The 25,485-nt window shown below is 40.3% G+C and overlaps 2 protein-coding genes across 4 annotated transcripts in view; one reads left to right on the top strand and one right to left on the bottom strand.

Annotated features, from left to right (window-relative positions):
- The window catches only part of adamtsl5 (ADAMTS like 5), a 59,719-nt gene extending 54,753 nt beyond the window's left edge, over positions 1–4,966 (top strand). For both annotated transcript variants that reach the window (XM_084913698.1, XM_084913766.1), the window contains one exon: positions 51–4,966. In XM_084913698.1, the coding sequence (XP_084769824.1) occupies positions 51–370 (320 nt within the window). In that variant the 3' untranslated portion in view covers positions 371–4,966. The remainder of the gene's footprint in view (positions 1–50) is intronic.
- A 1,296-nt stretch (positions 4,967–6,262) lies between these two features.
- Positions 6,263–25,485, bottom strand: part of serinc4 (serine incorporator 4) — a 29,140-nt gene continuing 9,917 nt past the window's right edge. For both annotated transcript variants that reach the window (XM_084913785.1, XM_084913775.1), the window contains exons 2-11: positions 24,444–24,611; positions 23,906–24,084; positions 21,381–21,460; positions 20,955–21,048; positions 18,450–18,661; positions 17,742–17,837; positions 8,082–8,208; positions 7,834–7,946; positions 7,084–7,237; positions 6,263–6,989 (exon numbers count right to left, since the gene is read on the bottom strand). In XM_084913785.1, the coding sequence (XP_084769911.1) occupies positions 6,782–6,989; positions 7,084–7,237; positions 7,834–7,946; positions 8,082–8,208; positions 17,742–17,837; positions 18,450–18,661; positions 20,955–21,048; positions 21,381–21,460; positions 23,906–24,084; positions 24,444–24,611 (1,431 nt within the window). In that variant the 3' untranslated portion in view covers positions 6,263–6,781. The remainder of the gene's footprint in view (positions 6,990–7,083; positions 7,238–7,833; positions 7,947–8,081; positions 8,209–17,741; positions 17,838–18,449; positions 18,662–20,954; positions 21,049–21,380; positions 21,461–23,905; positions 24,085–24,443; positions 24,612–25,485) is intronic.

The raw sequence follows: 25,485 nt of genomic DNA, 5'->3' as shown, positions 1-25,485 counted from the left end.
AGTGGCTTGTTACCACATACAGCTGTATTAGTATCGCTATTTTATTTTAGTTTTCCGGGCAAGAGTCCTTTTGAAGCTGCAACGAGGTGAGGAAACTCGTTACGACGTCCAGATCATCCACACCTACCGGAACCGGTTCCGCCTGGAGCACCGGGAGTTCCTGTGGGTCCCTAATGTGTGCGACTGCCCTAACCTGGAAGTAGGGAAACAGTATATCTTTATGGCGCGACGTCACATTAATTATGAGCGCACATTAAACCGAATTCTGCTTGAAGAGGAGAGCTATGTGGTGCCATACAGACCCAGAGAGGATGAACTGCTATGGCCGCTTGAAAGGCTCTGCAGCAACAGAGGACCCAAACAGAACTGAGGGGATGAGTGTTGTCGCACGCTTTACTCAGATATAACATTTCTGGACCTTTAAACCAACATCAGATTCCTTGTGATGCATGTATTCCAGAAATACTGAGAGTCCACGATTATTTAAAAGCCTGATCAGCTTACTGTACAATTTAGAGCACTTTAGGTGACGCTTGTGCCACCTTTAAAAACACCAAAGAGAAGAACTGACTGAAATGGCCTTTTTATTGTGGCTATTTCCCACAGCCATCATATATTTTTATATTATATTTGTTTTTGTGTAAAAGAAGAATCCACTTTGAATAATTTTCTCCTTTTTCTCTTTAGTATTTCTGAAAAAATGCCTAAAAACCAGAATTTTGTCTGACAGGAAGCACATGGCGATAGCTGTGGTTTCAAAATAACTTCTGATCCTATCAAAGTCTGTGGGAGAATGGCTCAGTCACCTATTTTGGGTTGTTCTGAATATATGTTTTGATCTGTTTTGTAAATCTTGGTCATACTATTTTCAAATAGCATATGTGATATGAAACCTCCAGCTTATTGGCTAGCGAGATGTCATCAAGGGTTGATCGACAGCACCAAAACAATAAGTCAAATTCAACTTATAGGTTCATTACAGCATCGAGACAGCAACTTAGATTACAGATATCCGAGGATATTAGTGGTGACGAGGTTTTAAAAAATTAGAGCTGTCATTAAATATTACACTACATGATCAAATAAAGACACTTCATTATGAGAAAGGGCACAGAATGCAAAGCTGGGTTTCCAACAATCACGTTTTCAGATGCTAATCCTGGGATGTTGATGAGAACGATCTCACCTGGAATAAGGTATACTGTGTGCCAAACTCAGCTCTGTGGAGCAGCTGCTGCTCACCTGCTTTAGACTAGTCATAGTGCGAGAGGCGGGGCACACCCGGACAGGTCGCCAGTCTGTCAGTGGGCTGAGAAGCGGGGTACCATAATTAGTGAACATGAGTGGACCGATATCAGCTGAACAACTGAAGGTTGTTCACCAGTGCATTATTGAGGCACTGCAAAATATTTAATCCCAACAATGGGGCTGTTTCATTGTCTTTTTTTCTTTTTTGAAATAATTTATCTGAATTTCAGGAGTGGGACCACACCTCATACACTTCCCCTCTGGTCCCACGGTTGTATGGTTTTCTTGCACATTTCCTTTCATTTTCACGCTCGCCAACCCACACAATGCTTGGCCCAGAAGCTCCTGCCAGTTCTCCCTGAGGCCTTCCCCAGTCCACAGACTCAGGTCTAGAGCTATCTTTATTCCATCTGCCACTCTCTTTAAAGAAACACTGTCAATCTAATCAAGGATGTGGTTCTTGCAGCATTAATTTGATGTGATAGTTTGTGATTCACAAGTTAATCAGAGTATTGAACGTCCACAGCGTAATTCATTTCAGATTTTTCCAACATGGAGGTTTGGAAGTCTTTAAGAAGATCGACGGACTGGCTACCTGTCCAGAGTAAAAGTATTTCCAGTTCTTCTCACTGCGTAGTCCTTTCTCAGACAATAGACCAGAATATAATGCAGACACTAACTTCACTACTCAAACTGTGGTGTGACCTGTCCTTACACTACAGCTAAATCAGACAATGGGAAAAACCTGAAACAGCACTCACGACAGACTGAATTAGATGCTTTATCTTTGACTGGTGATATCTAATAACAGATTGTTTCACAGTGTTCATGTATGAAAAATAAGCTTTAATCATAACACAATGTTTTTGTGTCAGCTGTGTAATGTCTTTCATAACGTTGCTTATTTGCTGTATTCATTTGTTAGAGTATGTCAAATCAGGTCTGGCCTTTGATACTTACAGAAAATAAATATACGGTATTTTATTGTGTGGCGCTGATTAGCTACAAATGTACTACAATATAACTGATTATAACTGTTTTAAGAAACCTTGTAATGAGTTAAATGGTTGAACTCTGCTTATTGTGTTGTGGATTAAAAATATCATATTTGCTTTTGAACCTAATATACTGTATGTATATGTGCCAAAGAGACTCTCTTTGTCTTTATAATGTGCGTGTGTATTCAAAGACCAACCAATGTAAAATAACAAATAAGAAAAAATTAACATCCGTAAGAAAACTGTATTTACAAAAACCCTTTACATCTACACCAAAGGAAGCACTAAACAGTGGCTAATACAACTTTATACACACACATACACATATATACATATACATACATATATACATATATATATATACACATATACATATATATACAGGGAGTGCAGAATTATTAGGCAAATGAGTATTTTGTCCACTTCATCCTCTTCATGCATGTTGTCCTACTCCAAGCTGTATATGCTCGAAAGCCTACTACCCATTAAGCATATTAGGTGATGTGCATCGCTGTAATGAGAAGGGGTGTGGTCTAATGACATCAACACCCTATATCAGGTGTGCATAATTATTAGGCAACGTCCTTTCCTTTGGCAAAATGGGTCAAAGGAAGGACTTGACGGGCTCAGAAAAGCCAAAAATAGTGAGATATCTTGCAGAGGGATGCAGCAGTCTCAAAATTGCAAAGCTTCTGAAGCGTGATCATCGAACAATCAAGCGTTTCATTCAAAATAGTCAACAGGGTCGCAAGAAGCGTGTGGAAAAACCAAGGTGCAAAATAACTGCCCATGAACTGACAAAAGTCAAGCGTGCAGCTGCCAAGATGCCACTTGCCACCAGTTTGGCCATATTTCAGAGCTGCAACATCACTGGAGTGCCCAAAAGCACAAGGTGTGCAATACTCAGAGACATGGCCAAGGTAAGAAAGGCTGAAAGACGACCACCACTGAACAAGACACACAAGCTGAAACGTCAAGACTGGGCCAAGAAATATCTCAAGACTGATTTTTCTAAGGTTTTATGGACTGATGAAATGAGAGTGAGTCTTGATGGGCCCGTGGCTGGATTGGTAAAGGGCAGAGAGCTCCAGTCCGACTCAGACGCCAGCAAGGTGGAGTACTGGTTTGGGCTGGTATCATCAAAGATGAGCTTGTGGGGCCTTTTCGGGTTGAGGATGGAGTCAAGCTCAACTCCCAGTCCTACTGCCAGTTTCTGGAAGACACCTTCTTCAAGCAGTGGTACAGGAAGAAGTCTGCATCCTTCAAGAAAAACATGATTTTCATGCAGGACAATGCTCCATCACACGCGTCCAAGTACTCCACAGCGTGGCTGGCAAGAAAGGGTATAAAAGAAGAAAAACTAATGACATGGCCTCCTTGTTCACCTGATCTGAACCCCATTGAGAACCTGTGGTCCATCATCAAATGTGAGATTTACAAGGAGGGAAAACAGTACACCTCTCTGAACAGTGTCTGGGAGGCTGTGGTTGCTGCTGCACGCAATGTTGATGGTGAACAGATCAAAACACTGACAGAATCCATGGATGGCAGGCTTTTGAGTGTCCTTGCAAAGAAAGGTGGCTATATTGGTCGCTGATTTGTTTTTGTTTTGTTTTTGAATGTCAGAAATGTATATTTGTGAATGTGGAGATGTTATATTGGTTTCACTGGTAAAAATAAATAATTGAAATGGGTATATATTTGTTTTTTGTTAAGTTGCCTAATAATTATGCACAGTAATAGTCACCTGCACACACAGATATCCCCCTAAAATAGCTAAAACTAAAAACAAACTAAAAACTACTTCCAAAAACATTCAGCTTTGATATTAATGAGTTTTTTGGGTTCATTGAGAACATGGTTGTTGTTCAATAATAAAATTATTCCTCAAAAATACAACTTGCCTAATAATTCTGCACTCCCTGTATATACATATACATATATACATATACATATACATATACATATATACATATACATATATACATATACATATATATATATATATATATTGTTTTTTACTAAGCCTGGTTCCTGCTCATTAACTGTATGTGAGTCATCACAGACACTTGGCTCAGTTTCCCTTCATTTGAACAGGGACTATTGGAAACCAGTCCTAGGCTTCATATACTTACATCAACGAGACCTTTTGTGGGATGGAGCGGGGCTATGTTAGATGCACAACATATTTCAAACTCGCTCTTGCAGACATGATTACTTCATTTGAAGGCATGAGACAGGAAGCTTCTATCCCTTCTGCATTTTTAATACTTTTTAAGCACTCCTGGATTTATTTTTTTAAGTTTTTAAAATTGCTTCACAATTTGCAAAAATAAATGTAAACAATAAATAAATGTATCTGGATAATTATTGTGAAATACAGAAGTGAATTATGTCATTTTAACACGTCTTCAGTTAATCGTTAAAAAAAAAATCATGTAATTCTACTTAGCTGCCTCTCAATTGTTCTAGTAAACTTTGTCTCCGAGTATTTAAAGATCAAATTCTGATGAAACAATGCAGACATGATCTTTTTCAGAATTTAATTTAACACATGAACAAATCTTTCTTTGGGTTTGTGTGGGAAACAAGAATCAAGAGCTGCTGCATCAAACAGAAGTGGGAAGCTATGAATGAATTAAAAGAATAAACTGATGTTGTTTGTACATTTTCTGGTTTCGTTAGCGCTACATGAAATAAAGCTCACATTCTGTGCTGGATGGATTTGTTTTGACACGTTTATTGAGAAGTAGGGATGGGTATCGAAAACCGGTTCTTGTTGAGAACCGGTTCCCACTGTTTCAATTCCTTGGAATTGTTTGCCATTTTTGCAAACGATTCCCTTATCGATTCCAGTCGCCCCGAATGACGTCACCATATTGCGGAGCGTCATTTACCTGGCAGGAAACATGGCGGCTCAAACGCTCAAAAGTTTGATTATACTTTATGAGAACGGATGACAACAGGGCAACTTGCAATACTTGCAAAGTAGATATTTCATTTAAGGGAGGAAACACTACAAATATGCAAAAGCAAACTGTTGGGTTTGTAAGGCCATGTTACTCCTAAATTTCTATCTTGTTCAAAGAGAAGATATAAAACAAAGTTCTAAGCTAATCGACCTTAGTGTTCTCCTTTTTTAAAAAGAATCGATAAGAGAATCGATAAAGAATCGAATCGTTAAACAGAATCGAAAATGGAATCGGAATCGTGAAAATCTTATCAATACCGATCCCTATTGAGAAGATCACCAACACTTTTGTGTCTGTGCATTAACAAACTAAAGCCAGAAGTTTACTGGGAAAAGCTAGGCTGGAAAATAGGCTAATGTGTTAGAGATTTCTAATCAAGATGTTAAGCTAAAAAGAACGGGTTTTTTAGGGTGTGTTTGCAGCTACCATCTGGTTAACCAAGACTGGAGAATCCCTCATGTTGGACTGGCAACCACACACATCAGGAAGTGGTAACTGTCCTCACAATGAAGGAGCTGATTACTGCTATGCTACTGCTATAGCAGTTACGCCCTGCACCGACCACTACAGACATCGAGGCATGTTTGTGGAGCGTCTACATCGTCTTCAAATTGGATAAAGTTAACTAATAAAAGATAAAAGGTTAGCTATTAATGATGTAAATTTGAAGATTTTCACATGGGTGTCGGGAATGCCTTGTTTTATATGGAGCCAGTCTCATGTGCATTTTTCTTTCTTTCAAGATGACTGGATTATGCTTGTTTGTATGTATGCATGACGTTATTTTAGATGAAAGATGAGTGGGTCAAGTGTAGTTATGTGTAATGTGACCTTTTTTTCAGGTTTGCAGTTGTATGCGGAGGAGAGAGATTAGATGTACAAAAAGATTCAAAGTTACTGCACAGATTGAACTGTAAATGTGTCGGTAGGAAAACGTGTTGCTTTATAGGTAGTTCTTAAACTGTTTGTGTTTTTGCAGAATTTGAAAGATTTGTTCATGCTCCATAACCCTCAATTATTTGTCAGATGGCTAAAAAGGCTCTGTGCTTTAGGGCAAATTCTTTATTTGATATACATGAAAAAGTTTTAAATGTTAGGGACATGCACCTCTGAAATAGTAATCTAGCAAATACATAAACAGTGTTCTCTCTTACAATTTTAAGTGTCTACATACTGCAAAAATAATAAAAATACTAAAATTAAACATTCAAAATCTTTACACCTACCCTCTTACTGTGATACCCAGTATACTGAGTGAGAGTTCACTTCTGATCCCTTTGGCAATTCATATTGTAATGTGCTTCTAAACCACAGTTATGTCCTTGTTAGTGGTTTAGGGTATCAAGCCTGTGACATCAGGCCTGTGACATCAGGCCTGTGCCCAGTTCTTCACATGTCAGCAGGGGCACCACCCGTGGGTTTCTCTCACAACGCCGTGAGTCTTTGACCCCTCACCCCAGTGACCTCCACGCCTGAAAATTTCCTCCTGCTGGGCAACACCGGGAGGCCCTCCGACACCTGACCTCTGGTCCACTCTCCTCCTGCCAGGCTACTTCCTGAGTGTCAGACACTGACGGTGACATGGCGGGACGATGTTGAGCGGCGTTTGATGCGCGAGCGGCGAGGTCTGGATTCGTTCTGACAGCTGCACAAAGGGCCCAGCAGGAGCCAGAGGTAGAGGATCACACAGGCCCAGCAGGATGACATCTTCACCCAGAAGGTAGACCAGCTGCCGTGGGTGAAAGTAGTCTCCAGCACTGCTGACTCGTAACTGGGGAGAAGTCGGCACAGATTACAAAAGAAACATCTCAGAAATGTAAAATATATATGTATGAGAACAATGTCTAGAACTGTCACTTACTAACCTGAACCAGTTAGTGAGGGTCATCATGACGTACAGCGAGGCCAGGAAGAAGACAAAATGAAAGAAGAAGTAGCTGTAAGCCACCCTCTGCGTCTCGTTGTGAATAACCTTCTGACAGCCTTTGTTCTCGTCATCAATCGCAAAATCTTCTTCAGCTGGAAGATTACAAGTGATATGCTGGTTACTGCAGAACCAGTCCACTGTAGCATCAACTGTGAGGCATAGTTAGGATTACACAACAGCAAAGGTGTTTTTTTCTTCTGCAGACACAATCATTTATGAGAGAGAGCACTGAGTCACAGTGAGCATGGTTGAAACATGGCAAAGAACCACCTGGCCTACCATAATCTGCATTTAGTAAACAAGTGGAAAACATTATTCAACTGTAACATTTGTATCATCAAGTGTAAGGATTGGCTAACAATGGTTGCAGCTTTTGTATTTAAACTCAATCAATAAATCTCCAGTGCCCATCAGCGGGACAACGTTAGCTCCTGATGTCAGGTGTCAGTTTCAAAAGTCTGCCGGTGCTGTTGGTGATCCTGGATCGAGCTTTAGAAGAACTGCAAGTGCTTCAACATAGAGTTTAAATTTGCACCCTTCTTGTTAAAGACTGACACAAGTTGATACCAACCTCTTACCCTTAAATCCTCAGTTTTAAGGGAGTTAATTTAGTTGCAAGAAGAGTTTTTAAATGGTCAAATGTAACATAAGGACCAAATGAAACCAGGTTAAGTGTTTTAGTACACACCTTCTTCTTCTTCAGGGCAGCAGAAACAGCATGTAGCTTTCTGGAACTCATAGCGGTAAACTTTGATCATCCAAAATGGCCCGAACACCTCTGCCAGGTAGGAAGCTTCATTACTGGAGGGAAATTAGACATCAACACATTTGTTGCCCCAGCAGAGATATGTGGCTGTGATGTAAAATGCAATGCACGCTTACAGGACATTTTCAGTCACTTCTTTGTATCATGCAGATACTGAAGTGTTTACTCACCATGCAAAGAGCACACAGCAGTACATGATGGCGGCTCCAATTATGGCCACAGCGTTGCCTTCTTTCTGGATGCCATCTTGTCCCACACTGGGGTAACAGACGGTCATGTTCATGCCCTGGTACACAACTGACACAAAGATAACACAGCATGCTAAGTTTTACCATCGCATCACACCAGGAAACTCAAACGCTGGTTTATATAATGTATGAATGGCTGAACACTGACAGTACAGTTTCAGAAGATGAAATAATATCACAATTTATATCAAAAAAAGAGAGAGAAATCTTTATTATCAAAATACTTTATTAATCCCTGAGGAAATGATACGGTCACGGTTCCTCCAACACATTGAGCACAGTAACTGACTCAATATTAAAATATGACATCTTTTCAAAGGACTCTCGATCTATTGTGCACTGATTTTAAATAAACACAATAATAACATGGACTGAACCACCACCCACAACCACTAGCACTTTGTTTGCAACTGTATATAACTGTTTATTAATACAATTGTATATCTACAATCTGTATAGTTTCCATATTTTTAACCATATGTATAAGCTAACATAGCCTGTACACTCACTACAGCTGTAGCCTGTACATACTTATAGTATATTCGTAACATACCTTCATACTGTGTACATTGTACCATACCTATAATAGATCCATATTCTGTAATATATCTATATTATTGCTAAAGCAGTTTGTGGATGGATGCAAACTGCATTTCGTTGCCTTGTACTTGTGACGTGTGCAATGACAGTAGACATGAATTCTATTCTAATTCTAATCCTTAGCTATGGTGGCTGCTGTAGGACCAAGAGCCCTGGCCAGCGTTGATCTGCAGTGAGTGTAGCCTGTCAGGCTGCTGTTTACCTCAGCTGTGCACATCTGCTCAGTCTTGCTCACAACAATGATACAAGTCGAGGAGTCGGTGACGCTCATTTGCTGAACATCTTCAGCTTTTCTGTTGTTAGCTGCTGTTAGCCGGCCTTCACAAAACTTTTCTTCTCTAAACTCTCATTTGTCCAGAGGATCACATGACCAATCTGGTGACAATAAGTAACTGCAGCAATATCAAGAATAAATAAGCATATTTATGCACAGGAATTAAAACACCGTGCCATTTGGTGATGTAATTTTGTTTATTTAAAATTATTTTGTTATAAATTGTTCCACAAATTATGTGGCCAGACGTTTGATCTGTTAGGAGAATTATTTACGCAAAGCAAATGTTCTGTTTTGTTATTGTTGAACAGTAAAAAGGACGGTTTGCAGTTATTACAGTTCTTGTTGTCTAAGGTGTTGTTGTATCCAAATCAGAGTAACTAAGAAATGAAGCAGAAACTGTTGGCACCTGTCCCAGCTCGTTTTCATAACCTGTGGTTACCGCTCTCACTCTCTACAGTGTGCACACACTTTGATGTTTAAACTGCGTTTTAAATAAAACTGTAAAAAACTGACTTCTGCCAACCTGCACTGTGTGTTCTGGGGGGGGGGGGGGTAGCACACCAACGAAAGAAGGACTATACCCCACTGCTGGGGTAGAGGGCTGGCACGTTGTAGTAGCAGTTCAGCAGTGTTCTCACAGGCCCGCTAAATACAGAATATTTCCTGTGGTTTTAGCAGAAAGCAAAGCTGCAAGAAAGAATTTGATGAAACTGCTTTGACAGTTTTGTGCTGTAATATTTTTCAGCTGTCATGGCACACCACGTGGAAATTTTAGTTCACTCTTATCAAAAGCTGTGAGCATCATCCTGCTCATAACCTTCTTCCTCGTTGTGCAATACATATTTGACATGGATTATTTTTGCTCATGCAGTCCGGGTTTACATGTAAATGATGCAGTCTTCATGGCTGGGCCTCCTTTTATCCTCAGCATGTTAGCCGTGCGAATGGAGTCTCTCTAAGTTTATCAAACTTAGAAACAATGAATAGGAAGGGTAGGCAGTTAATAGAAATCCCTGTCTCTGGATTCGGCAGAGACACAGACTAGCTGCCATGTGCTTTCATACCAGATCCAATGGTTCAAATTTGCAGAGGCAGTGATGAAAAGTATTTTTGGGTTTAAATTATTTTACGAAATAATGACATGAAACTATCTGCATTCTGTGTAAAACGTAGAATATATTATGTTTTCATAGACTACAGATATCAAAAGTGAAAGTATAAAAGTGCAGGTTGTAACCCACCCACCTAAAAACACAGCAGACTGTTATGTTACGGCTGTGTGCAGGCAGGAAAAGGACCCAAAGTGCAGACTCCGGAGACAGAAAGTAACTCAAAACAGCTTTAATGCTGAACTCAAAAGGGTAACAAAACTAAGAATACACCTACGCAGACAGAACACACAGCAAGATAAGGGTAGATCACGACAATGACAAACTGAAACACAGGGCTTAAATACATAGAGGGAGCAATCAGGGAATGGACAACAGGAGGGAAACACAGCTGGGGCAAATCAGAACTGACGAGACAAGGAAGCGTACTGAGATAAGACAGAGACCTTCAAAGTAAAACAGGAAACACATAACACAGACTGAACAAAAGACACAGACTCACATGCAGGCACTACAACAGAGGGAACAGAGACGTGGGACCAGGGCAGACACAGACACTGACTGGACACGGGGATATAGCGGACAGGGGAGACAGCAACTAAGGATTACACAGAGACAAACCATAAAACATGACTCTAACAAAAACCCAAAGACTAGAAATTATAAATAATATAATAAACTCAAAAACCCTGGGTCAACGACCCAGGCATCCTGACACAGACACAATAAAATCCCTCTGTTATCGTATGAAAAACACACTCACATTAGCAGTGCACAAAGCTGGATGAAATCGAGTCTCAAAGCTGAACTGTTCTTCTACTACATCAAGAGTTTTTGACATTTTTCAGCAAGCATGACTCACCATGTCGAGCTGCTTCAAAAACTTTTTTCATCCTTAACTAAAGCTGTGAGCATCATCCTGCTTCAGTACTTATTGGACATGGACTATGTTTGTTCCTGCGATCCACATTCACATATAACTGGTGCAGTCTTCATGGCTCTCCCACCTTTAATCCTCAGTTGTTTAGTCACCTTAATTGAGTCTTTCTACAAAAAGACGATTTATTATCAGCGCTATTGTAGTTGTGGTAATTAAATGCAGCTTTTTGGCTTTTTTTTGGCCAAATATCTCTTTCTGACTGGCATTTGGGCAGGCGCTGTTCTGCTTGAGGGTGACTGGTACATCTGTCTGATAACAAACATTGGTAGAAACCACAGAGGAATCGCTTGTAAGGGGAATCTGACAAATGAGGAAAAGCACACCAAAGCTACATATAAGAATGAGTCAGTGGTAAGTAAATAAAATAAGATAAAATGCGATTCTCTAACAGCTCTACCATACAGATGTATTTATATAGATTTAGATATATATTCATAGATATCTTTGGCAGTTGTGCATTTCATGTAACATACAGATAAATAAGTTTTAACATTTTCCTGCCTTCCCTTGTAAGACATTGGCTTTGGTGTTTTGAGTGTGCTTTTCATTATTTGGAATATCTACGAATTTTGGAAACCCATTTGTATTATGAGACGGTTGAACAAGAACATCAAGTCCTCAGGGTGCCCCTCATACTACAGATGGGTGTACGAAGAACTTCTTTCAGAGGAGGTGAGCAACCACTTGAAAGAGCTCAAAAATCTAGCAGAAGAAAAAGCAAAGAAACTCTGTGAAGGATACTTGAATCGCATTCGAAAAGCTGAGCTGCAGACACAAACAGAAAATCACCATAGCAACAGTTCCATTCATTCTAACAGTAATGACGAGCCTAATCCCAATAACAGTGAAACTGACGCCGTCAGTACCGACACCCTCTTTCCCAGGAGTGATGCCGCTAATCCTAACAGCAATGCTGAGCAAAATTCAGAAACTGACACTTTGGTTCCCTGGCATGTAATTTCTGAACCATATTTCTACCTGAACGATTACACTCAGGTGGGGCAGAGCTGAAAACAATGTTACTGTGACCAAAATAAGCTTCACAGAGACTGTTGTTGGTTCTTGCATTAGTTTCCATTTAGTTTCAAAAGTTTTTTAAACTTTAATGCTTGTTTCAAAGTCTCTGCACACTCTGTTCAGTACGTCCTCGGTACGCTGTTCTAATACTGGTGAACCTGCTTTTACCTCCAAGCTGCTGAAACAATGTAATAAATCACATTATATGGTGCTTTAACATTATCAACATTATCAGAATTTAAAACCAAAGACATTCCTATTTATCTGTGCCAGTCAGTCATTATGTTTGTTTTTACTATTTTACTTTAAATGTAACATTTTTTTAAGTTTTTAACAGTTTTACTTCTGCTCTTTTTTGTTGGTTTTGTTGTGTGGTTATTATCATTTTTACTGGTGTATTGTTGTGTTAGTAAGGGTCTTGTCAACGTTCTGTTTATACATTTAAATCAAGGTTTATTCTCTTGTTGCATTTGTGTTTTTTATAAATCACTGTTTTTACACACATGCAGTATAACTAATATTTTCTTTTCTTTCGTTCATTGAACTTTGGAATATTAATAGAAAGCTACTTACAAAGATCTTACTCTGGCTCTTTGACTGGCAGCTGAGTTTTATATCTTCCTATCAGGTTCATTTAAATGACTCTTTAACTATATCTATAGATAAATCATCATGGCACAGTCTGATATAAATGTAATATGTGTAAAGTGTTATTAGTAAATACCGAGAATTGTATCGTCAGATAGAAATACTGACAATGGTAACAAAGTCTGTGTGAGTAACAGCTTTGTAACTAAATTCATTCTCTTTTCTTCTGTTCAACATTGTCAGCTGAGCAACTTAAATGAATAAATGTCTCATACTTCCTGCTGCAGTCTTGGTTTTTATTAATGCAACAACAAAACAGGGACAAGGTGCCACATGTAGGACAAACACTGTGTCATAGCTGCCGTATATAATCTCTGCTGAAGCTTTCATATGTGCAGCTTGTTCAACTCTGCTGTGAACACTGTCCACACTTTAAGCTGCTTCTCATCACTGACATTGTACAAAATGTCAAATGCAGATGTTTCTACTCTTACTGATGTTAAGTCTCTTTAACACCGCTGGAGGTGTGAACTCCAGACCCGGGCCCCACAAAGACAGACAAACAAGTACACTCAGATCAGGAGTTGCCAAAGCAGCAAGAGCATGTCTCCCTCTTTGAGTTGTGTCTTTTCAGTCACTAATTCTTTCTCTCAGAAACATACAGATTACTCTGTGTGCGTCACGGTGAGCTCATAGAGCAGAATAAGCCTTCCAGGAACACACAACTCAAACAAAGGCCGAAGAAGAGAGTAATGAGACCCCCCGCCCCCCACACACACGTGCGCGCACACGCACACACACGTGCGCACACACACACATAGCTGGACTGGCCATCGGCCCACCGGGCATGGTGATTTTTCGTTTTTATGGGCCGATGGGTTTTGGGGGGTTTTTTTTCGTTTTTTTTCCCGTAACGGTATAAACACTGAAAGGTGGTGGATTGGCCAGATGCTGGGAGATGTGTAAAAATAACTCAATTGTTTGGTGGTGGCTATTGCGGAGCTTCCACAGATTCAGTAACATTAGCAAGTGGTGGAGGCCAGCAGATGCAACACGCTGGCAGGTGGATGACGGAAAGGCAGGAGGAGCAGAGACCCGAGGCGGTGAACTGAACTCCAGGTAAGAAGTTATGACCTGCAGTCTATCTGGGTCAGATATAAACCAAGTTTAGGTGGAGTTTATTTTCGTTATGCTGACTTTTTACAGTCAGTTACAATAACTCGTACTGCGTACTAGCTAGCATGACAGAGTTTCTATACTGCTGGGCGGGTGCTATGATGTTACTGATGTTGAACTTTTTTTATCTTATTTTATTTATAAGGTTAGTTATTAGAGTTTCCAACCGTCCTGTAAAAAACGGAATAGTCTGGTATTCAGAGAAAATATTGCACGTTTGGTATTGAGGTGAGAAGGAACACAGTTTGTCCCGGACTTCAGCTACTATGAAAAAATACACAAAGGTGGATTTATTCTGTGTCTTTGCTGTCAGCTGCCTCTTCTTCTCTCATTCTCTCCCCTCTCTCTCCTGTTTCTACTTCAATCATGAAACTCATCAATGATCAGCTGATCGGCTTTTCTCTCTTGTTTGTTTATCGCCCACTTTGCGCCAGAACGGGGAAACCAGCGGATGTCGCTCTAAACAACAGCAGCGCGTTTAAGCTTGATCAGCTGTTGTTAGAATTTATTTAATATTCATTTCTAGTATCAGCTGATGTTTGCTGGAGCCACAGCTGTAAAAGCTGCTGGTCATGATATCGGTTTGGTTATCTGGTGAGAGGGAAACATGAAGATGAAACCAGGAGATGTCCTTACTGAATCATCAGAGCTGAACAGGTGATGGAGAAACAGGTTTACCCTTTAGGTCAGCGGTCTCCAACCTTTTTTGTACCACGGACCGGTTTATGCCCGACAATATTTTCACGGACTCACGGCCTTTAATGTGTCGCGGATAAATACAACAAAATAAAACTAGTACCGGTACCGAAAAAAAAAGAAGATTTATTCATAGCACACGTGAAAAGACCCAGGAAAACAGAGTTAACGATCAAAACGATAACAAAATAACGCTGAAAACCGATAAAAACCCTGAAAACCATACATTTCACAGCTGAGCCTCAACTCTCGCGGCCCGTTACCAAACAACTCACGGACCGGTCCGAGGCCCGGGGGTTGGGGACCGCTGCTTTAGGTGACATAAATGAGTTGAAGGGAAGTTATGAACTGTTTCTGAGAGACTAATAACACCAGGATCCTTTTCTAAGTAGCTGACAGCTGGTAACTGCAGGGGCGGGTCTAGCAAAGTTTTGTCAGGGGGGCAGGTAGGGCATTAACAGGGAAAGGGGGGCACAAAGAAATACTTTTCTTTTTTATTCTCATTTAAAATGTCTCGCTTTTAATAAATAATTATCTGAATCTTACAACAAATGTTTTCATCTGATGTCAAATGTATAGAAATCCATTATTGTACATAGTAATTTTTTTTTAGGGTCCCATCATAATTTCTTCAGAAGTAGCTAAGTACTGTATATGATGCCAGTATTTTCCCACATTTTCTAGATACTGTACCAGTACTGTGTGTAAAATGCCATCAAAAAGTCAATTAAGTTTTATTCTTTCTCACCTGTCTTTCTGTCTCCTTTCACTTTTTAAAGGTTGCCATGTTAGAAAAAATATTTTGCCCTGCCATGCTGTTTATTGATGTGGCAAATGAATGGTTTATGAAAATATATCTAAATCTGTCATCAGTAATCAGTAATGATCATGTCTCACCTCTAGTCTTCTCTGTCTTAATTTCAGGTTTTCACCATGTGTTGTAGATAGTTCAGGAGGTTAACTCGACCAAGCAGTCTACTTTTGGGTACTGTTTAGAATACCAGAATAGGGAGGATGGTGTAGGTTTAAGTTTATTAGACTGATACATATATACCAACAAGACAGTTTACATCACTGTGACAACAGCGTTTGTTTTCATTCAAAGGCTTTATGGTTTTTCCTATAATACCTGGTGGGCCGGTTTTTTGTCCCAGTCCAGCCCTGCACACACACACACACACATACACACACACACACATACACACACGCACACACACACACGCGCGCACACACACACACACACACACACTTCCCTTCTGGAGACGTTTCCATGACAGGTCAATCCATGAATTAAAGGAAACTCAGCCACAGTAAGTGGGAATTAACTATTACAGTGTGTAAGGATGTGTGTGTGTCTGTGTGTGGTTCCCAGTCTGTGTTGAAAAGCTGTTTTTATAACAAACTCAGAGTGCATATTTTCTCAACATGTTGCTGCAGCGTCCCGAGCTGCCCGAGTGCCTCTGAGCTCTCACACACCTCTCCTACAAACACAAACACACCTATAGTTTGTCCTTGTGGATAACAGCCGATTACAGACAACATTTTCAAACATGCCACAGCTCACAGTCTGCTGAGTGACCTTAAAGAAAGAAGCGACAATCTTCATTTAGAAAACAGATGTGGAACTTTTCTGCTGGGCCTTCAGTGAGGGTTTCAAATGTTTTATTGAGTTCTGACATTTACCCATAATGTGTTTAAACAGCAACAGAAAGTAGCGAGAGTCCATCCAGGACTGCAAGTGTATGCCAGATTATGCCAAAGCACCAACGATGGCAGACGATGACTCAAAGGTGGCTGCAACAGAGCCTCAGCATGAAAACATGCCTTTGCCTTTATACTTTGTGATAATTGTACAGAGAGTAAAGTTTTAAATAACTCACTGGTTTCACAGCTATAGGCAGCTATAGCCCCTATGTGTTTGCTAAGCATCACTGCAGCTAATATGGACTGTAGACAATCATGCTGCTAACTGAAGGCTGTCTGGGACAGCATGTCCACAAACCTTGCGTTCCAATCATACTATCAATAAACACTTCGCTCGCAGGCTTGCTAGCATTACCTGTCAGGGTTGAACTACACCCTCTTGTTGAATAAATTCTCATTTCTGTCACCTAAAAACAAGGTGGTGATGAAATTAACGCTAAAATTTAGACTTCAAAGACTGGAATTCTTAAACCGTGGGTGACATCATGCAGTCTGTCGAAGTTATGATACAATTTATGGCTTTTATGGAATAAGAGCATAAAATAGCAACACAAACAAATTTAGATTTCTCCAACATTTGTGTAAAATAACAGCTATTTAGATTCAAATCATGAACCCATGATGACTTTATTGATGTTTTACCTTTGACTAAAAACACACTGTATTTAACTAAACGAGTCCAGAAGTAGCAAAAATGGACTAAAAACATCGAACTGCTACACTTAATGAGGGCTGCATTGGTACTTTGGTTCCTCCTGGACGCCTGCTTTACATCACCCTGCACTTTGCTGTTCATCGGGACAGCTGTGTTTGAAAGTGTAACGACTCTACCAGCCAGTATTGTCAAAGCATCCATGTATGATTCAGACACATTTAGATGTAAAGCCTGGATAAGACTTGGGTCGTGTGATAAGCTGCTGCTCTAATGTCTCTGTTATGTGAAGGGTCTTTGTTTTACCTGGAGCCAACAGGTGAGTCACTGGGAAAACGGAAAGGCAAATTATAGTTACATCCTGGTATAGCGCAAGCTGTCAGGCCTCGTCTGCCTCCATGTCTCTGTGCATTACTCTGTCTTAGTTACTTCCTTTTTTATTTTGAAGACGGATTATTTGTACTGAATCTTGTACTTCCCGTCTTTGTCCTGCATTTGGGTTATCTTCCTCTGTGAGTGTTACACTTTCAGTTTTTAAATTTGTGCATTGTTTCAATCCCTACATCGCAGTTATGCAGAGAAACGCTCAGGAAGACAACCCTTATAACCCTCATCACGTTACGCAGGTGTCATTTAATCCAACAACATTGATCGATCGCAGCTCTGAAGAAAAAAGCATGAAGAGATCCAGGTGCATGTGTGGGAACTTGTTGCACATGTTTCTCTTTTAATCGGCATGTAAGGGAAAAGTCCACGTTTCTGTGTCAGTGTCTCAGCCGAGCGATCTCTGTGTTTCTGCTCTGCGTTTGATTATTTACCATACCTTTCTCTGGTGGACGGCTGGACAGTGCAGAGAACGTGAGGTACATGACATAACAGCTGATGATGGAGGCCTGAAGGAGCCCAGACCGAGGCTGTTCTGTAGACAGAGAGAAAGACAGATGATGGTACAAAAGTTCTCAAAGGGGAGTCCTGAAAAGTCTGGCCATGATTATTTTTCATCTCAAGGAAGAAACCTTCAGCTCAGCACTTCAAACTGCTATAAAGAACCATCAAACCTGGCAATGCTACTGTTGTCCCAGCACAATGACCAGGATGTAACTGTCCTCCATTCCATATAGTGTCTATTTTTCTTTTTTTATAAATATTATTATAAATATAGAATATAAAGATTTTTTACCAAACTACAGATTTGCACAGTACAAATGCACACTACACTACCTCATGCTGTGTGATAAATGCAGTGGAGTTAAAAGTCTTGATGTGTATTCCTAGAGTCCATAAACTCTCACAAAATGTAAATACTCAAGTAAAGTACCAATACCATTACCTGTACTTGTCTGAAAGTACAGGCCTGTGTTTAATCCTGAAGCCCAGACATGTGTAGACAAAGCACGTCTGGTTTAATGGGAGAAGCAGATAATGTTAGCTTACATCAGCGCTCCGTTCAACAGGTGTATGTTTGCACAGCTGGATGTGGACTAAGTGTTATTTGCAGATTTGTTGCCGTGAGCGTGTTTCATTGACTCACTCTGTTTCACACACGGTGTGACGGCAATGAAGGACATGAGACCACAGAGTCCCAGGTTGATCCACAGCAGGACTTTGTTGAAGTGGCAGGCAATGGGGTGGGTGTAGTACTTGTACATGAAGGTGAAGGCCATAGTGGCGATGGTGTAGAAGAACAGGGTGGCGCACATCACCGCCAGGTACCAGCGCTTGTTTTCTGCTGCTCCAGTCAACCTGAGAGGACAGACGATCGTCAGAGCTTGACTGATTTCATATTCAAGTGTGATGGTGTTCCACTGCACAAGTGATTATTCCACTTTGAATTTGGCGAGACAAGGAAGCTGGTGGGAAAGTGGCATCCAATTATTACATCAGGCTTCATTTTTAACTGAGAGTTTATTCCAGCCCTGTTGTTTTACCTGTTAACACTAAAAACAACAGATCTGTATTGTTTTGACTGAACACATCACACCTGAACTGTAAGCTTACCAAAGCAGAGCTGGGCTTTGAGCCATTAATAACACCAGCTGGGACTGTAAGAACATTTCCTCTGCTAAGGTCCATAAACATTAAAGATGAATCTCTTAGTCTGCACATCTGCATCATATACATGAACTGTGGATAAATGACATGTACAGTAATATTTGCTCTCCTTGCCATCCTCATGGGTAGAACTCGGTGGTTAGTGGTTCAAACCTCTTGTTATGGAGATTTAAACTCACACAACTGGAAAACAACTGGAAGACAGAATGCATGTATACAGCCTACTTTGACGTGAACATGTTTAGCATGTTTATCATGTAGCTGAAAGTAAACCTAAAGTTATGTTTAGAAGTGAATGTGATTTTCTATGGAAAAGGTTTCAGAGCCTTCATTATAACACGGTCTCAGTCTGTCGTTACCTTCATTAGTTTGTATAGTTTTATGTGTTTATTTGATTCTCGTTTAATTGTGTACATGTTTTTAATTTGCTGTACCAACACAAGGTGACCTTGGGGGTTTTATACAGGCACCTATAAATCAAATGTGTGACTGTTATTGTTATTAAGATGGAATTTGGAATATCTCACACAGTCACTGAGTCAGTCGGGTATTTAGGACTCACAGTGGTGAGGCCAAGGAGTGAGAAGACAGTAAGAATAACACTGGAGTCAGCTTGATAATACAAAGAGAAATCTGCCAGGTGCTGCAGCTGTGAACCAAAGAATATTTGGTAACATTTCTGACCTGTAAACCAAGACTGGAGAGACAGTGGTGAATGAAAACTCCACGTCATTGTAAAGAGAGAAAGAGGCTTTTCTGCCTGTCTGCAGTGGCCTCAGAAAAGGCCTGAATGAATAAATCCTCTTAGCTGTCGTGGCTACAACTCATCAGAGTTCAGAGGTGGCTGAGCCTGACGACAAAGGCAGCCGCAACAGCTGGATACAGTAAATAACATCTGGGATACGTCTGGACGGATAAATGAGGACATGACAGAAAGGATGCAGAGAGGATAGAAGTGCCAACAGAATTATTATTTCTTAGTCCGTCGGTTCTCCGGTCACTCGGAAACTGTTCAAAATTCATGAACACGTCCTTCTTTTCCTGAATATTTGAGGTCTGGATGATTTTCTTTGACCACAGCAAACTAAATACTTTTGGTTTCAACTACTCCAGACGTCTGAAGACAGATGTGTGGTTGCTGTTTGTCACGTTTCACCCACAGAAAAAGCAAATAAAAAAGAAGCAGCGCTCTGTTTTACTTAGCTGGTGCTGAATGAGTCTGATTCGAGTTATTCTGCAGGACAGAAATGAATCATCAGCACTGGCTTTACACGAGGCTGGAAGAAGCTGCAAAGGACCCAGAAACCGTACATAACAAGAGATGGATGCTACAGGTCTGACAAGTCCAACTGTATACAAATGTATGAGCGCAGTGGCTTGTCTTCAATAACACAACACTATGTTCAGTTTGGAAATGATGCACATTAGTGTCCAGAAGGATGATAAAGCAGTATATGCTGCACATCACCAATTTATAAGCTTTATCCAAAATGTTTCCATTTCTCTCGTAAATATGAAGATTACAGAAATAAATAGATGTGATTGTGTGTATTGTTTCATTGGTATTTTGTGAAGGACTTGTGTTATGCTGAAAACCAAAAATATGTGTTCACTGCGAAACAATGAAAACATGTCATTCGAACACCATGTGGCGCTCCTCCTCTGGATTCAGTCTTTCCACCAGATGTTTAATCTGACTGCAGGGATTCGCTCTCATCCAGCACTGCACCGAGGCATCCCAGAGGTGCTGGATGTGCTCCAGGTCATGAATCATTTTTTCATAAAGTTTCATCGTGCAAAGACGCATTATGATGTCAGCAAAACACAAGCAGCACAGCAAACACAAAGTTAATGACACACTTTTTGTGTCCTTGTTTTGGATGATTGTCAAATGAGTGATTCCACACAGCTACGAGTTCGTCTTCTTCATTTCACAACATAAAATCACACATTAGGTGATTCTGTAGGACAGTCTTAGTCTTACCAGTTCTTGTTCCAGGTATGTGCAAACGCTGTGATGAGAATGAGCTGAATCAAGATGAAGGCGAATCCTCCCACCACACCAACATAATGCCAAGCTGAGGCAGGTAAAAGAGAGAGAGAAGCGCCATCATCCAGTGATTTATTTCAAGATGACAGAGGAAGCAGTTAACAGGAAAGGAAAAACAAGAGCAACCTGTATATAATAAACTGGCTGTGATCTCAAACTTGTTTCAGCATATTTATTGTCCCCAAACAAAGTGAAACCGAGCTGCAGAGATTTATGGCCCGGTGATGAATGCCCTGCAGGGTTTCGATAGTGCTCAGGAGCAGATCTCTGCTGCCCCCTAGAAGGGTTTAGAATGAAGGTCATATCTGCTCTCAGGATGGATTTTCTTCCAATGAAAAGCCTGATAGAAAAGTTTCTCACCATGCAGGAAGGACTCTGTTGGGATGAAGAAGGCAGCAGTGCACATTCCCAGCAGTGTGATGAACTTAAGGAACCAGAAGCTGAAAAAAGAAAGAAAAAAGGAACTGTTAGTTTTTGGGGGTTTTTAAACCTTCAATATAAAAGCTTTTTTCCAACGATTTTGCAATTTTTACTAATTTACAAGTGCTGTATTACTTCTCTATTGACCCTACAAACCCACTCATTTCTGATACTAAGAACAGAAACAGCAGAATCTGAAAAACGTACCTTTTGCAGACTTCTGAGCTCCAAATCGGCTTGTTTGCTCAAACATACTTTATTAATCTGATGTGGAATGAAAATATATTCACTGTGGTGTGTTTTTGAACTAATAATTAGAATCAGCATAAACTCAAGCTGCTGTTGTGAAGATTTACAGCATCTGCTACCAACATGAACATTACATGTTTTATGTTATTGGATTTTCTTCCTGCTACAAACTGAATGTCTCTGTGCAGAATTTTAAAATGCTTGTGTGCTGCTCATGTTTCCTCAGAAATGAAATTCATTGTACTGACTTTAGTTGCCTCATACATTCAGATAAATACTTTATTTAACAAGAAAAACAATTGAAACACAAATAATAAAGTCCCAAAGAGGGAGGTGCACATTGATGAGCACAGTAAGTTTTTCCTCCGTGCAAACACTGTTTATGTGTCTGCGTCTGGTCTTTAAGAACGAGGGTACTTGGTGCTCTGCAGGTCACTGTTAGAGCTGTAACCTTTCACTGTGCTACTACTAAGACTCCTGTGAGTTTATTTATACCAGACAGAAGCAGCAATCCAGTCTGTCAAATCCTAATCCGAGCTACGTCACAGCTATAATCGACTGCACTGCAATGGAAAGTGCAACAACAAAGAGCTTTAATTAGAGCAGCAGCTTTCAGTAGGTACAGACTGGAGTATTTAAAGGCGTGTGTGAGGACACACTCTTAAAGTCTAATTTAAATATTCAAGGAAATCACATAAAAGCAGGCGGTGCACATTTAGGTCAGATCTGCTGCACTTGCATAACAGTGTTACAATAATATCCTGCGTTATGCTTTTCATTGTTAATGTGAATAAGAAAACATTACAAAATGTAAAAACTGAATATTTTCTTGAGTATTTTTAGCTGAAACATGATTGACTCCAATCTGCCTTCTTTACAAGACCTGCACAGGTCACATGACACATCATCTTCTCTCCCTGCTCATAACCTTCACACGATGCTTCATTTCTCTTTTATATCCTGCTGTCTGTATGTAGTTAGGACATATTCCTATAGTGTGTATTGATATTAATATCTATACAGAGATGTATGTATTATGTATAGTGTAAATAGATAGAATAATATGTATAAAATACACATACACTACCATTGAAAAGTTTGGACAAGCCTTCTCATTTACTGTTTTTTCTTTGTGGTCACGACTGTTTACATCATAGATTCTCACTGAAGGCATCAAAACTATGAACGAACATGTTTTATGTAGTAAACCAATAAATGTGTGAAATAACTTTATGGTTTGTAAAAGCTGGTCAGGTTCCTCCAGATTAATATCATCCCTGAAATCTGGAAACAACCCATGTTCTCCACTTATTAAACGGTAGTGACCTTTCAGATTTAAACACCTGATATCCAAACGTTCTCCTCAGGAGTCTGAAATAAACTAATTTTGGCCTTGGACTGCCTCATAGTATAAACAAAGCAGCTTTGCCAGTAAAAACCAGCATTCTTGATCACTTTGACAGGAAACTTGTGTTCAAATCCAGACTGGTTAAGCATCTGATTTTGTTGGCTGTGACCTGCTCTTAGGCAGAGAAAATGATGTTGTTATTGTTTTACAGACAGGCAGAAGTCAGATTCAATTTTAGGCCCTGTTTTACTTTCAGTTTTTACTGTTGAGACGGTTATGTTTACAGCTAACATGCACACGTATGCAGATGATGCCACGCTTTGGCTCTGCTTATTGTGGAGCTCCACAAAGCCAAATTCATCTGGTCTCCCAGAAGTCAAACCTAGATCTCAGCTAAGAGACTGATAATAAATGTTTGCCAGATGTCAGAGTCACATATTAGTATTCAAACCCGCTGAGTAGACTTAATCGATCAGTCTACAAATATTTGGGTATCAGGCTGAAGGACTTTCCATTTAGATGCATGTTGAGCCCTGAAAACCCAAATGCTGAAGGTCAGACTAGATTTTTATTGTTGAAATTGATTATTTATATTTTCCACTTTTGTAAAGTGTAGAGTTGTTTGGACAAACATACGGTATTTTACTTTTAGGCCCAGATTGGGAAGACTCCTACAAATAGCTATTGATTGATTGATTGATTGATTGATTGATTGATTGATTGATTGATTGATTGATTGATTGATTGATTGATTGGTGAACTACATTATTAACCTCTAACAGTCTGTACGTGTATCTTCTTGTCACTCATTGTAACATGTTGGTGCTGAAATGTGGAAAAAGGCTCATGTGTAACACTTCACACTGACCCGTTGTGTATGAGTGCTCTGAAGTCCTGACTGGACTTCACGTCAATGAGGAACATCGCCATCATCAGGTAGAAAGAGGAAGTGCCGAAGCAGACTCGATAGACCGCAGAGTAGCCCACCAACATCTCACAGTGGCCCCCGCCGTGCGCCTGGTCACACACCACGTTGAAGAAAGGCACCTGAAGTGACACGTCACATTCATGATGACATCAGAGATGGTGCTTATCCACACTGACTGACTATTCAGTGTATTTTCGTCTACACATTAAATTCACACAGCTCTTCAATATAAGAGAAATAATTTGGTTTATTTATTCTTTTGTTCTTGAAACTCTTACCTGCAGCAGTTATTTGCAGAACTACGTATGGAATAATAATGTTTAGTAGTTATTATTCTGTATGATTTTATTTAACGTTTCTCACATTGTTCATTGGGGTTTGAATTCACTCATGACTGTGGACTTTGTGTATGAAGTCAGAATAGCTGCACTGTATAAAGCGCACTGGTAACATATTGAACAACTGAGCAAACACTCACATTTTCCCTGACGAGCTCGGAGACCGTGCGGGACAGCATGAGGCAGGAGACCGCACAACTCATTATGTGAAAGAGCGTGTACATGACCCGCGTGCTGGTGGAGGATTTGACCGGAGGGCAGAAGGCACAGCAGAGCGAGCAGGGAGCCGGCCCACAGCAGCAGCATATCTGAGGAGGAGAAGAGGCAGCTCAGCATCCAAACAGCACACAGGCCACGGACATATTTCTGTCTGCTGTTACAACTGTCACACATAGGGACAGCTGAGAAGATGTGAACTGTATTTCACCAAAATCCCACTTCACTTGATTTGAAACGTGTAATATGTTAGTAAAAACTACACTGCATGCTGCAACAAGTGGAGCTAAAGTTAGAAAAATAAAATCTTTGGCATGTGGTCACTTCTGGCACACAGCATCTCTTGAGTCAAAAGAGCATCTGACGGCCGTGGGTGATGCATGAGGTCAGACAGCAGAGTAGAAATGATGTGCACTGATATTCAGTCCAGAGTGCTGAAAAATGAAAATCATGAACTACTATGAGCTCCATAAATTTGTTGCCTTTCAACAACAGGAGAACTCTTGATCCTTAAGCTCTAATTTACTTTACGGGTATTTGGAGTAGTTTCAAACTGCTTTAGTACTCATTGAAAGTTGAAGACTTTCTGTAGTGGGCACTGCAGTGTTGAATCGTGCTGTATGGTTAAGTTTAAGTTAAGCAGAGTTTACTATTGATGCATGGATTGAACTCCCAGTGCTGTTCCACATCTCTGCAGACCTTTTGGTGAGCAGCAGACCTCTACAGGACAATGTGTCCTGCTGGTACAGGGACCCGGAGGATTGAAAATCCTAAACACTGCATCTGCACAATCCAAGTATTAAAAGCAAAACTGTCTGAAGACATTTAAAAGTCCCAGTCTCACACTGCCAATGATGGCAGATTAATGAGTCCACTGGCATCTGGCTGGTTCTGATTCTCATCAATCAGAGCTGTGGATGACTGAATGTAAGCCCGTGTCCACTGATCCTGAACTAAACCTAGAGG

The sequence above is a fragment of the Perissodus microlepis genome, chromosome 1 (genome assembly GCF_051167445.1).
Source record: "Perissodus microlepis isolate ML-2025 ecotype Zambia chromosome 1, ASM5116744v1, whole genome shotgun sequence".
NCBI lineage: Eukaryota > Metazoa > Chordata > Actinopteri > Cichliformes > Cichlidae > Perissodus > Perissodus microlepis.
Note: the sequence above shows the minus strand (reverse complement) of the source record. Positions and strands in the feature narration are given on the sequence as shown.